Source organism: Thunnus thynnus, chromosome 8 (assembly GCF_963924715.1).
Source record: "Thunnus thynnus chromosome 8, fThuThy2.1, whole genome shotgun sequence".
Lineage (NCBI taxonomy): Eukaryota > Metazoa > Chordata > Actinopteri > Scombriformes > Scombridae > Thunnus > Thunnus thynnus.
Genome location: NC_089524.1, coordinates 3,883,056 through 3,897,619, shown reverse-complemented (window position 1 = coordinate 3,897,619; position 14,564 = coordinate 3,883,056). Strand labels below are relative to the sequence as shown.

The window sequence follows — 14,564 nt, the reverse complement described above, 5'->3', positions numbered from 1 at the left end:
AATTTCTGTAAGTCAACATGTTAAATTGTTACAGAGATAGACCGACAGACAGCTGAAACAAAAGCGATACATCAAGTGAAAGCTAGCTGGTGAGATAGACCCTTTCGATTGCATATAGTTTAAAGTAGTGCAGTATCTACATTTTAGGGGGTTTTAGGTTCTTAACCAACCTAAACAGACATAACATAAAGGCAATATAACCTTCCTATCTGTTTCGTGGTTTGCTGGCTTGCAATGTGTGCTCTCTATGCAGAATATCGTAATTTAATATGATACTGATGAAATTCTGGTAAATCACATATAATTACTTTTAAATTGTGTATTGATTTTTATTGATTTTTTAACCATTTAAATGGACAAGAAAGATGATGATACTGATTACATACTAAACATATATTTTTACCCAACATTGGCAACAATCATATATGGAGTATGCTGTACATTCAGTCATCACATGAATGTTATTTATCTGTTATCTTTTACAGAACCCTGCACCTTGGATAGAGAACTCATGAGCACACATAATGTTAACCTATTAAATATTTACTTTATTTAATATAAATTAATAATACATTAAATATCTGTTAATCAATTTTAATTTGACGGCATAAACCTTGTAGAATACTGATTTTCCTAAAAGAAATTCAGCTTCATTTCCCTTGTCAAAACATTTGTTCTCATCTTTCTCAACTATTTCCATAAAACAGGAGCAAACAGCTGATGTGCCAGTTGGTTTAGTTCTCCTTTTCCTTTAGCTTGTTCTTGATCTGTGATCTGATCACAGTGTCAAGATAAAGAGAGTGCTAATTAATACCAGATGTAAATACAAAGACTAAATCATATCTTGTTATCAGAATAACATGCCCAGATAAACAGCACATGTTAATACTTACTGTACATATAGTCATTAAAAGTCACAATGGAAACATATAGATATACAGGCTTTTATAAGAAAGACTTACAAGAGCTTTTCTGAAAATGACTTATTTGTATTTATTTTTTTAGTTGTTTCCATTTACATTCACTTTTAAGGCCACAAAACATGTGACTGCAAAATATTGTGTAACTGCAAATCACAGTCAAACATCTGTCACTCTAGAAAAATGTCATATTTTCACCTCAATAATGTCTAAACTTCTACTTTCTCTGTTATCACCCACATTCTTTTAGTTCCTGCAGGCTGTGAAAGACCACCTGTCCTTGCAAATGGAGACACCACGACCAGTGTTAAACTTCGATATGAGCATAATGAAAAAGTTGAATACATATGTCAGAAATTCTACGTCATGGAGGGTGAGCCTTACCAAACCTGCAACAATGGTGAATGGACTGGAGAGATAATATGCCTCAGTAAGTCATATTCATATTTTAATCTTTAATCTAATGTATAAGTTTCTGTTATTTCTGTAAGTCAACATGTTAAAATGTTACAGAGATAGACCAATAGACAGCTGAAACAAAGAAAAAAAGAAAAAAAAGAAGAAAAAAAAAGATATAGCCATGAAAGCTAGCTGCTGAGATAGATACTTTCCATTGTAGATCATTTAAAGTAGTGCAGTATCTTAATCAATCTAAAAAGGTATAAAATAAGGCAATATAACCTTCCTATCTGTTTCATGGTTTTCTGGCATGCAATGTGTGCTCTATATACAGAGTATTGTAATTTAATATGATACTGATTACATAAATCTACATAAATTACATAAATTTACATAAATCTACTAAATATATATTTTTACCCAACACTGACAATAATCATATGTGGAGTATGCTGTACATTCAGTCATCACATGAATGTTATTTATCTGTTATCTTTTACAGAACCCTGCACTGTGGATAAAGAACTCCTGGAAACACATAATCTTAAATTCAAACATATAGATGGAGATAAATTGTATTCAGCCCATGATGATGTAATAGGGTTTGAGTGTGTCGAAGGAACAACACATGACGGCATAGTGGGAATGCGTCAGAAGTGTATTTATGGTGTGATGAACCTGCCAACTTGCCATTAAGAGTTTTAGTCAGCTGGAAGTGTTAAACATGAGCTGTCTGGACAAACATGTAAAAGATAATCAGAGTTAATTTTTAGACAAGTTGTGCACTGGTCCACTGTCTATACTTCAGTTTTCAATTTTAATAAAACATATACAGTTTGTTCACTTTGTCTGTTTTCTGCCTCTATAATCAGATGCATGTATATGCACTATGACAATAAAGTCAATGTGTCCCATCTTGAGTCTTCAGTGTTACAAGAGGGAGAGTCAGATCAGCTTTCCTGGGGAAAATAAATAACTAACGCATCCTCAGTTACAAATATATTTTGAAAATATACTTAATGACAACAAGTCAGTGATTATCAACATAAAGAGTAAAGGTTTATATTGAATGCATCTGGAAACTCTTCACTGTCAATTAACAATGCTCACACTGAAAAAATCTTCAAAATGATCAACATCAATGCATTTTGTGTGATTTTCCAACATCTTCTTCTGGCAACAAAAGCATGATTAACACGTTTCTGGTTATTTTGAGGGAACTCAAAGCACTTAGTTAAAGTTAGGGAAAGATCATGGTCTTGGTTAAAGATGTGTTTTTGTTATTGTTGATGAATCTCATGAAAAGACCAAAAACAATTCATCAATCCATCTCTCAATACTTTCCACCTTTGCAACCACGTTCTTAAATCCTAAGTTTGGGGCCATTATGACCATTTTCCTACCCTGAGATGCTTGAAATGGATGCTTCTGTGGATGCAATGATCAGTAGTGGAAAGTACATTTACTCAAGAACTGTACTTTAAGGATAAAGCTGGCTAGCTAGTCCATCCCTCAATGCTTTTTGACCTCCCCAGCCAATCTGTTGCTCTCAGCCCCAAGCCCATTTGTTCACTCTGATCTTTAAAAATGGGTCATAGGTATGGGCTATACTGCACTGTTTTTAGCAAACGTTACTTAAACTGGAGTAAATTGTGTATTTTTAAGGTTATTTTCAGCCTCGCATTTGGTGAGATTCATGACACCAGAATAGTGCATGAGGGGTCAACTCAAAGTTGACAGTTGACAGTTAAAAAAATATTGTCACCGGAAAATATTTAACCAAAACTACAACTTTTCCCTGACCGTAACAAAGTGTTTGAGTGGTATAAACCTAACAACATGTGGACGACAGGACAGGAACCCCAACCACCTCCTTACAACTTCTGTTCAGAATGTTTCATTTCCTGAACTTCAAAAACATGACCAGTGAACATGATCAAGGCAGCAATGGATGAAAGATGAAAGACTGTAAACTATTTCAAACACCTAAACGTTTTAAGTTTTCTGACTGAGAACAAATTCCTTTACAGTATTGATAGGATACAGAATATGAGTGTATAAATTGAATGTGCCATTTATCATGTTGTGTTCATAAAACCTTGTGCAATCGCACTGGGCAGTGCATGTTGCGACACTCAGTGTCCCCTGAGGACACGAGCTGGAGACAAACACACAGGAGTTCTGCTCAGAAAACAGCATTTGTCACAAGAGCATGCAGTTGTCTTTAATCTTTCTTCTCCTCCAACTGTGGGGGAATGTGGCAGTTTCTTTATCACAGAATGGTAAGTAGGAGTTTTTAATTTCTCAGGTGTAGCTTTGAGATACAAACAGGGCTTATGTTAAACCAAGACGAAGAGGAATTAGTGCAAATGAGCACCGTTTATATTTGCACACTGTCACATAGCTAAATCTCTTCCTATTTACATGACTCTGAAAAATAAAAAATTTGCTTATCATAGAAGTGAAGGATTTTTGCAACATTGACTGACTCTCAAAAAAATCTATTTTCTTGATTTTTTTTTTTTTTTTTTGTCACATGAAACATCTAAAATATTCACATGTAAAGGATTGGATTATTAAAATGGATTCTGCATTAACTAATGTAACAGCTTTGCATCATTGTTATAATGTCTTTATGATGTATTTTTAGCTTTTCATATATATATTATAAATTCATTTCACTATTTCAACATAAAAATTTCTTTAGCTACTCAGATGTGTACCTAATATAAAAGGTGGAGTGTATGGAAAAAAGGTATACTTGATGGGGATCATGTGAAAATTGTTCACATAATCTTTATAATTATTTTAGGAGCCATTCAGTGATGTGGATATCCATTGATTTTATAGTTGTGTCCAGCTCCCCCTCATCTCTTTACTATCATATATAAGGCAAACTATTGATGATACAGTGTAAGAGTGGAACTTTTGTCATGTTGCCATGTTTTTGTCTCTCAGCATGTTCGAGGCTCCCAGATGTTCCTCATGCCCATGTGTCAGAAGAGACCAAAAAATCTGAGTACCAACAACATGATGTGATACATTTTACTTGTGAACCCGGTTATATATCGTATGAAACCTCCAAATATGTTTGCACACGTGAAGGCTGGCTGGCAGTCCGGCAGGAAACGTGCTACTGTGAGTTAAGTTGCTTTACTGACTACTGTTGTTGCAGTTCAAGTGTAAAAGATTCAACATGGTCTCATCTTAATGCATCCATACACTCAAATAAGCCTATCAACATAGGCCCTATTAAAAGAGGCCATTTATTAACCGCTGCCTCCACAGAAGGACTGCACTCCCAGCAGATACTAAACTGCATTTCATTGTGCAATTCTGTATTGTATGATTACAACAAAGCTGAACCTTGAACATTACATTCATTACATTATATTCAGAATTTTTTTTCATAAATGTATCATGGGAACAATTTTGTCTACCTCAGGAAAACTTATACATGCAGACAGGAATACTTCTTGGATCAAACTACCAACCTTGTCATCAACAGCCACCCCCTTAACCTACTAATCTACAATCACCCCAAAGAACCCAAGACATTACCTTTAAGTCATACTGTATCAGGTCTGCTTTACTGTGGCTTGGGAACGAATGAAACAGAGTCATAATTATCGTCTCTACCCTTCTAGTAGATGATCAGTCAATCTTAGATGGGCAGACTATGAATATATACTCTCTGTGAGCCTACTGGATGCTGATGAATACTTTACTCCCTTTTGGGTTCTTGGAGACCTAATTATTTTTAATGCTGTACTGTGTCAATTAGATCTTCATTAGATATCTGAATGATGAGACAATGTGTACAATTTTTTCTTCTTTTCCCATGTTACCATGTTATTTGTTAGCATGTTCGGAGCTCCCAGATGTTCCTCACGCCAGCATTTCAGAGGAGACCAAGAAAGCTGAGTACCAAGAAGGAGACATGATACATTTCACTTGTGACCCTGGTTATATATCAGGTCCAACCATCAAATACGTATGTACAAGCACAGGCTGGCTGGCAGTCCATCGGGGAGCGTGCTATTGTAAGTTAAATGGTTTTCTTTTATACTCTTTCACCACCGACTGAGTGACTACTCCAATTGTAGATATATTGGATGATAGCAAAGGACTGCAGTAATCCACTAATCCAAAACAGGAACTGTTATAAAAATGATCATATTTTTTAAAAAGATCTATTATCATTTTAGACTTTGTAAGACAAAAACAGAAGTCCTTTTCAGACACAAGGTTCATTATGTAAATGTAATAACAGTTTAATACGTTAGTCTAATCCTTGAATGAGCGCCCAGAAAACATTTTTCATTTTGAAACTGCAATTTCTTCCTGTGGATAGTGGCATCAGATCAGAAAACCCTTATATGTGTTGTTGTGGAGGGTATAAACAACAATATATTTTGTCATTTTATTAGGTTCATTAGGTTTGCAATGGCCGATAAAGGGAAGAGCCAGTGGCATATAAAATTGTTTCGTTTGCATAAAAATATTCTTTACAAAGTGGAGTGGTGTCAAATTAAAGGGGACACATACTTTTTGTGATCTTCTGTTACTGTCATGATGTTTGATATCCATGTTAAACATGGTTCCAAGTTCCAAAACTTGAGTTGAACATATGTAAAAATGGTCCATGCAAGGCAGCCTGCCCTAAACACTTCCCTAAGAGAAGAGATTGGCTCATCACAGATGTCCATAAACATCTGTCTGTTCCATAATCTTTGTTGCTGAGGTTGTCACATCATGCAAAGACATTTCAGTAGAGCCTCAGAATAAAAATATGGATCTGGACATGTGCATAATGTGTCTTCTTTAACATGAAGGCTACAGCAGCACAATGTCAAATGAGAAAGAGAGAAAGAGATGTTAAATGTGTATCTTGTTCCACCTTCTTAATAGCACTGTAATCACATTTATTTTATCTGACTATCATCTCTTATACACAAAATTAAAGCTATGAAATACTGTGAATGAGTACATTTTAAGTTGTAACTCAGAATTGAGAAGTACGGTTGTTTGATTATTGGCACAGATCTACTTGTAAACGGTGAATTGTTAGTAGTTGAACATGATGATTTCAATATACATGCTAACATTTATAAATATTTGAATAAAAAAAAAGTAAATGAAAATCAGATTAGGGTACTGAAAGGTCTATTAAGACCATTGCATTATGTTACTGACTGCAATTGCTAGCAAGTAAACATCAATCTTCAAAGCAACGCATAAATGATGTATGGGGTTTTTTTCTATGTCTACTGAGTTGAAGGTAAAAAAGTTTAGCAGTTGTAGGTGTAGCATTTCTTTTGGTTGATGCCTATTATTTAGGAGACACAAATTTTGCATTTTGGCCTCAATCTAAAGGATCTCAGTAGCGTTAGGCTCTTCTCTCTGTTGCGAAAGTACTTTTTAATGTTGGCTGATGAAATTGTTGTATTTATACATTTATACATCTAAACTGTTGCCCTGTTCAGCTTTTTTTTCCTTCAGTGGGCCTGACTGACTGTTTGTGTTTAGTTCCAGCTTCGAGCTGTGATGCCCCGCCTGCAAATGGAGGGATAACAGTAAAAGGTTTGCCAGAAAATGATGATCCCATCGTTCCTGATCACATACTCACATTTAGCTGTGATGGTCCTGGGACAATTCTTGTTGGTAGTTCAGTGCTGATATGTGGCAAAGATGGACGGTGGGATAAACCATTCCCTTCTTGCAGAGGTAAAAATCAGTGCAACAGTGTACAAAATATCCATATAAAAACCTTTTCTAATTTTATTGTAGAGCATGTTATGATCCATTTTGTTGACAAAGTTAACGCCCGTTTACTATTGATTTTGAAAGATGTTAGAATTGCAATGGCTGTGGAGTAATTTGTTTAAGATTTTGAAGAGGTTTGAAGAAACATACAGTATATTGTTTTTCAGATAAGTGGAATCAAACCTGTAGTTATTGAGTTTTTGCCACTAGGGGGCTTCAGAAACAAGCTGTGAACACAACACTGACATATTATCGCCTTATAAGTTGATGTGGGAAACTTTAGCAAAAGGTTGCACATCCAGCAAAAACAGAGCAACAATAGCAATCATTTGTAGTCGTGTTTCTGGCTTCCTGCCAAATAAAAGTCCAACATTCAATTTCTTTTATCTCCGTTTTGGTCTCCACCAACATTATATTTATATATAATATTTTCAACACATGACAGGTTATATATCTGGGTAAAAATGCTTAAAAAAGTGAAAGTTGTGGCCTCGCTGGATACGTTATGTTTTCATTCTGTTATATATGCCAATGTATGGTTTAAATGACAATACATTTGAACTTGAATGGTGTTAGCCTAGTCAGCAAGGTTGCTGAAAATCATTCTATGAATCTATACAGCTATCTCCATTCTGCCAAGAGAACTTTGCCTTGCATGTCATACTGGTCCACCTGGTGTATCCTGCATTGCGTGCCTTGACTTGCGACATGCCATGTACTGTATATTGACAAGTCTGAAAGGTTCCGTCTACCTAATTTGTATATTGAGATCCAAGATGCAAAGACCCGTCATCAGATGTCATTATCTTGATAATGTAGCCAGATTAAAAGCATGTTAATATCAGGATGTAAATGTGGTCATATGAATAACAATAGATATACATATAGACATAAAGACCATGAGAAAAATAATTACAGAGTTTTTCTGGAAACTATTAATTTATATTTATTTTTGTGGTTGTTTACATTTACATTCACTTTGAAGGCCACAAATCATGTGACCGCGATAACTGCAGATCACAGACAAAGATCTGTCACTCTAGGTAACAATGTCATAATAATGTCTAAACTTCTACTTTCTCTGTTATCACCCACATTCTTTTAGTTTCTTTGCGCTGTGGAATACCACCTCGCCTTGCAAATGGATTCACCAAGACCACCACTAAACATCACTATGAGCATGATGAAAGAGTTGAATACATGTGTAAGAATCGCTTCGTCATAGAGGGCAAGCCTTTCAAAACCTGCAACAATGGTGAATGGACTGGAGAGATGAGATGCCGCTGTAAGTCATAATTCCCTTCATATTTTAATCTTGCATTTTGCGTAATAATTTTACATAGATAAAAACATTAATTGAAACTACTGTTATAAGTTGCTCTGCCAAAATATGCTGATAACATAATCAAATCTAATTGGCAAGCCAGGATGATATGGTGCACAGGATATAATTTTGCATCAAGTTTGTTTTCATTATATGTTTTATTTTGGTTAATTTGTGCATCATGTTTAACCTCCAAATTCATTCAGATAATACGAAAGATTACATGAGTGTTTTTGACAGGTCAGAAACACTGTTAAATTCCATATGTACCTGAGAGAAAGTACCAGAAAACTGGTGAATGCTGCAAATTATGCTGACAATATCACAACTCTGCTGTACAAAGCCAAAATACAGTAACTACATATTTGGTGAAAATTAAATTGAGACAGGAATCTGACTTTTTGGAATCTGTTATTACAATATAAAGATTATGTTGAAGAAATGTTTAATTTCTGTAAGTCAACATGTTAAATTGTTACAGAGATAGACAGCTGAAAAAAAAGCGATACATTAAGTGAAAGCTAGCTGGTGAGATAGACACTTTCGATTGCAGATAGTTTAAAGTAGTGCAGTATCTGCATTTTTCTAGGTTTTAGGTTTTTCTTAATTCAAATATAATTACATTTAAATTGTGTATGGATTTTTTTAACCGTTCAAATGGACAAGAAAGATGAAAGAACACATTTTGTTTGTACATAGATAGTTTCCACTGCAGATTAGTACTGCAGTATCTACATTTTGGGGGGTTTTAGGTTCTTAACCAACCTAAACAGACATAAAATAAAGGCAATATAACCTTCCTATCTGTTTCGTGGTTTGCTGGCCTGCAATGTGTGTTCTCTATACAGAATATTGTAATTTAATATGATACTGGTGAAATTCTGGTGAAATTCATGTGATTTGATATCTTTTAAATCACATATAATTACATTTAAATTGTGTATTGATTTTTATTGATAACAAGAAAGATGATGATACTGATTACATACTAAACATATATTTTTACCCAACATTGGCAACAATCATATATGGAGTATGCTGTACATTCAGTCATCACATGAATGTTATTTATCTGTTATCTTTTACAGAACCCTGCACCTTGGATAGAGAACTCATGAGCACGCATAATATTAACCTATTAAATATTTATTTTATTTAATATAAATTAATAATACATTAAATATCTGTTAATCAATTTTGATTTAACGGCATAAACCTTGTAGAATACTGATTTCCTAAAATAAATTCAGCTTCATTTCCCTTGTCAGAGCTTTTTTTTCTCATCTTTCTCAACTATTTCCATAAAACAGGAGCAAACAGCTGATGTGCCAGTTGGTTTACTTCTCCTTTTCCTTTAGCTTGTTCTTGATCTGTGATCTGATCACAGTGTCAAGATAAAGAGAGTGCTAATTAATACCAGATGTAAATACAAAGACTAAATCATATCTTGTTATCACAATAACATGCCCAGATAAACAGCACATGTTAATACTGACTGTACATATAGTCATTAAAAGTCACAATGGAAACATATAGACATACAGGCTTTTATAAGAAAGACTTACAAGAGCTTTTCTGAAAATGACTTATTTGTATTTATTTTTTTAGTTGTTTCCATTTACATTCACTTTTAAGGCCACAAAACATGTGACTGCAAAATATCGTGTAACTGCAAATCACAGTCAAACATCTGTCACTCTAGAAAAATGTCATATTTTCACCTCAATAATGTCTAAACTTCTACTTTCTCTGTTATCACCCACATTCTTTTAGTTCCTGCAGGCTGTGAAAGACCACCTGTCCTTGCAAATGGAGACACCACGACCAGTGCTAAACCTCGATATGAGCATAATGAAAGAGTTGAATACATATGTCAGCGATACTACATCATGGAGGGCGAGCCTTACCAAACCTGCAACAATGGTGAATGGACTGGAGAGATGAAATGCCTCCGTAAGTCATATTCATATTTTAATCTTGCATTTTGCGTAATTATTTTACATAGATAAAAACATTAATTGAAACTACTGAAATGTATAAGTTCCTGTGCCAAAGTAAAATCTAATTGGCAAGCCACGATGATATGGTGCACAGGATATAATTTTGCATCAAGTTTGTTTTTATTATATGTTTTATTTTGCTTAATTTGTGCATCATGTTTAAACTCCAAATTCATTCAGATAATACAAAAGATCAAATGAGTGTTTTTGATAGGTCAGAACCACTCTTAAATTTCATATGTACCTGAGAGAAAGTATTGTGCTGTACAAAGCCAAAATACAGTAACTACATGAAGAAATGTATTTTTTCTGTAAGTCAACATGTTAAATTGTTACAGAGATAGACCAATAGACAGCTGAAACAAAAAAAGATATAGCCATGAAAGCTAGCTGCTGAGATAGATACTTTCCATTGTAGATCATTTAAAGTAGTGCAGTATCTTAATCAATCTAAAAAGGTATAAAATAAGGCAATATAACCTTCCCATCTGTTTCATGGTTTTCTGGCATGCAATGTGTGCTCTATATACAGAGTATTGTAATTTATTATGATACTGATTACACACTAAATATATATTTTAACCAACACTGACAATAATCATATATGGAGTATGCTGTACATTCAGTCATCACATGAATGTTATTTATCTGTTATCTTTTACAGAACCCTGCACTGTGGATAAAGAACTCCTGAGAGCACATAATCTTGAATTCATACATATAAGTGGAGATAAATTGTATTCAGCCCATGATGACGTAATAGGGTTCCAGTGTGTCAGAGGAACAACACATGACGGCAGAGTGAGAATACGTCAGAGGTGTAATGATGGTGTGATGGACCTGCCAACTTGCCATCAAGAGTTTTAGTCAGCTGGAAGTGATAAACATGAGCTGTCTGGACAAACATGTAAAAGATAATCAGAGTTAATTTTTAGACAAGTTGTGCACTGGTCCACTGTCTATACTTCAGTTTTCAATTTTAATAAAACATATACAGTTTGTTCACTTTGTTTTTTCTGCCTTCACAATCAGACACATGTATATGTTTTATGCGAGTAAACATTTGTGATAACTGAAAAAAGGGCGATTTCACTTATTTTTCCATCCCTACCTTTAGACAGATGTGGTCTAGACAGAAAATTTACTCTATGAAGATATTTTGTGATTGTATTTTTAAAAGGTAAAACATTTCTACCTTTGTTTTTAAGAGAGAAAGAGGAGCTCTACTTGGCCATGACCAATGAAATGGAGAAATGTGGAATGTGTTTTCACAAATAGAAAAAAGGTTTCACAAATCTGAAACTGTGCACTCATATCATGTGCAAGCACCTGGTTTTTATGTGCGCAGGTTTTGAAACTAATTAAAACACCAAGCTTTTCAACCTCCCTAGCCTGTGTGTTGCTCTCAGCCCCAAGACCATTTGTTCTCTCTGAAGATGTAAATCTTTAAGTATATTGTGCACTGTAGTTTTTAGCAGACATTACTTACACCAGAGTACATTTTTAAGCCTCGGATTTGGTGCACTAGTGAGATTTATGACAGCAGGACAGTGTGCGAGTGATCGACTCAAAATACGGTGCTCATTTTGACTATAATGAAGGAGCATGTCTGCCAGTGCATCAGTGTGGCTTATTGATGCATTTTGAATAGTTTTTGGACAACAATAGAAACAACAATCATGGGATTTGCTGACAGTAAAAAATATATTGTATCCTTTAAGTATTGAAAAAGTCAGCATTGACTTGAAGCACGATACACCTTGAATTTTTCAATATTTAACCAAAGCAATGACCTTTTCTTATTGCCAGTGAACATAATCCAGACAACAAATCTTTTTTTTTTAACAAAGTAACAAGCAAACTTTTAATTTTTCTAGCTGAGAACACATTCCTTTACAGCCTTGTATGAATTAGATGTGGATGCACAGATGCTGTATTTGAGCACTTCTGGATCATTCATTATCAGTGTGTGTTGGTGTGTCGCAATGCTTTGTACAATCCTATTGGGCAGTTCATGTTGCTCCTGAAGCACATGCGCTGGGGACAAACGCATACCAATTCTGCTCAGATAACAGCATTTATCAAAGAAACATGCAACTGTCTTTAACTCTTCTTTCTTCAGCTGTGGAGGAATGTGGGGATTTCTTTATCACAGTCACAGAACAGTAAGACCGACTTCTATAAAATACTGAAGTGTTACGATTTATCCAAGAGGACACTGTATGCAAGGGAAGAGACGTTCAAGACTCATGTAAACTGCATGTTTTGACGTGTAGTACTGCCTTATTACAGAGGAATTAGTGCATATGTGTGTAGATGGTAAATTATTGTCTCAAAATTATATGTGCATCGATAAATCTATGTTCCAATGTTTCCATAAGACTTTAATAATTGTCAATTGTGGACTATACAAAATAATGGATTTTTTTGCAACACTAAATTGCCCCCAATACAACATCTTAATTGTTTTTGCAGGTGGAATGTGTTAAATGTTAAGAGAAGAATAATCTGTTCTTTATGTTACATTTCTATATATGTTGGATTATAAAGTACCCACATTTATGTACACATACAGTATGTCATTAACCTTAACTAGTGTAAATGTATTGCAATTTGGGCACAAGCCAGTTCACCTGGTCTGTGACATCAGATTGACTTATCCTCTTAATGACCCCATTTTTTTTTCTTCTGTTTTCTCTGTTGCCTCTACCCTTCTATTTCTTTGTATTGCTATTATGAGCGACTTTATGAGCTAATATCCATGATCATTTTTGTGAATTAATGTATATTATATATGCATCCCACCATTTAAACATGAAAAGTTGCTCTGGCTAACAAATAGCCTGCTTTACACCAGCTGAGAAGGGTGCAGGCCAACTCCCCTCCCCCAGACAAATTAATATAAGATACAGTAGCTCATACAAGGAGTTGGTTTGTATAACAAAGGGTGAACTTGATTAAGATTTAGATATTAAAACCTTCACATTTTATAATTATTTGAGAGTTGCTATGTGTCCTAAAAAGAATACAATACCAATATATCCTCTTCTTTTACCATGTTGTTATGTCGTTGTTTGATAGCATGCGCGAAACTCCCAGATGTTCCTTGCGCCCATGTGTCAGAGAAGACCAACAAAGCTCAGTACCAAGAAGGGGACATAATAAATTTTACTTGTGCTCCTGTTTATATATCAAGTCCAACCATCAGATATGTATGTACAGCTGGAGGCTGGCTGGCAGTCTGTCAGCGCATGTGCTACCATGAGTTAAATGACTTTCTGTTCTACTCTTTCACCACTGATTAAATGACCATTCTTGTTGTAGCTCCTTGGAAATATTAGGTCATGTAGCAGGACTGCAGTAATCATGTTACATAAAAAGGGAAATGTTCTAAGCTGCAAAAGATACGTTTCCTTTTTAGACTTTCTTTAGGTGGAAAACATAAGTAACTTTCGGACATGCCCTTCATTACATACTGCATATCTGATGGCAAATTTTCTCATCTTAAAAAAACATCCAGTCACATTTCCATAAATATTGTGATGACAATCTGACAAGTTTGGACTTTCATTGCAAACACAGCAGCAAGAGAGAGACGATAATGCGTGTCTTATTCCGCCTTCTTCAGAGCACTGTAGTCACATTTATATGTCAAAAAGCCATTACTTTAACATACAGATGAAGCAAGCAATCCATGTCTAAAAAGGGCTTTAGTGCTCAAGAATTAGTTTTAACTCAGAATCTCATCTCAGTGCTGTGTTGCAACCCTACTTTGTGATGTTGGCTGATGAGATGGGTGTATTAATACATCAAAATGTTGCCTTGTTCAGCTTTTTTATCCTTCAGTGGCCTGACTGACTGTTTGTGTTTAGTTTCAGCTCTGAGCTGTTACTCCCCATCTGCAGATCAAGGGATTACAGTACAAGGTTTGCCAGAAAATGATGATCCAATCCTTCCTGACTACGATCTTACATTCAGCTGTGATGGTCCTGGGGCAATTCTTGTTGGCAGGTCAGAGATGAAACGTGGCAAAGATGGCTGGTGGGATAATTCATTCCCTTCTTGCAGAGGTAAAAATCAATGTGACAGTAAAATTGTATTGTAATTATTGGGACCATGTACAGTGTTAAACATAAATGTTACCATTTGATGTAC

At 35.0% G+C, this 14,564-nt stretch overlaps 1 protein-coding gene across 1 annotated transcript in view; it reads left to right on the top strand.

Moving 5' to 3' along the window:
• Positions 1 to 14,564, top strand: part of LOC137187341 (complement factor H-like) — a 47,006-nt gene that overhangs the window by 12,723 nt on the left and 19,719 nt on the right. Inside the window, exons 11-17 of the mRNA XM_067596167.1 lie at positions 1,171 to 1,350; positions 1,822 to 1,986; positions 4,278 to 4,457; positions 5,183 to 5,362; positions 6,849 to 7,046; positions 8,191 to 8,370; positions 10,183 to 10,362. Coding sequence (XP_067452268.1) covers positions 1,171 to 1,350; positions 1,822 to 1,986; positions 4,278 to 4,457; positions 5,183 to 5,362; positions 6,849 to 7,046; positions 8,191 to 8,370; positions 10,183 to 10,362 — 1,263 coding nt within the window. The remainder of the gene's footprint in view (positions 1 to 1,170; positions 1,351 to 1,821; positions 1,987 to 4,277; positions 4,458 to 5,182; positions 5,363 to 6,848; positions 7,047 to 8,190; positions 8,371 to 10,182; positions 10,363 to 14,564) is intronic.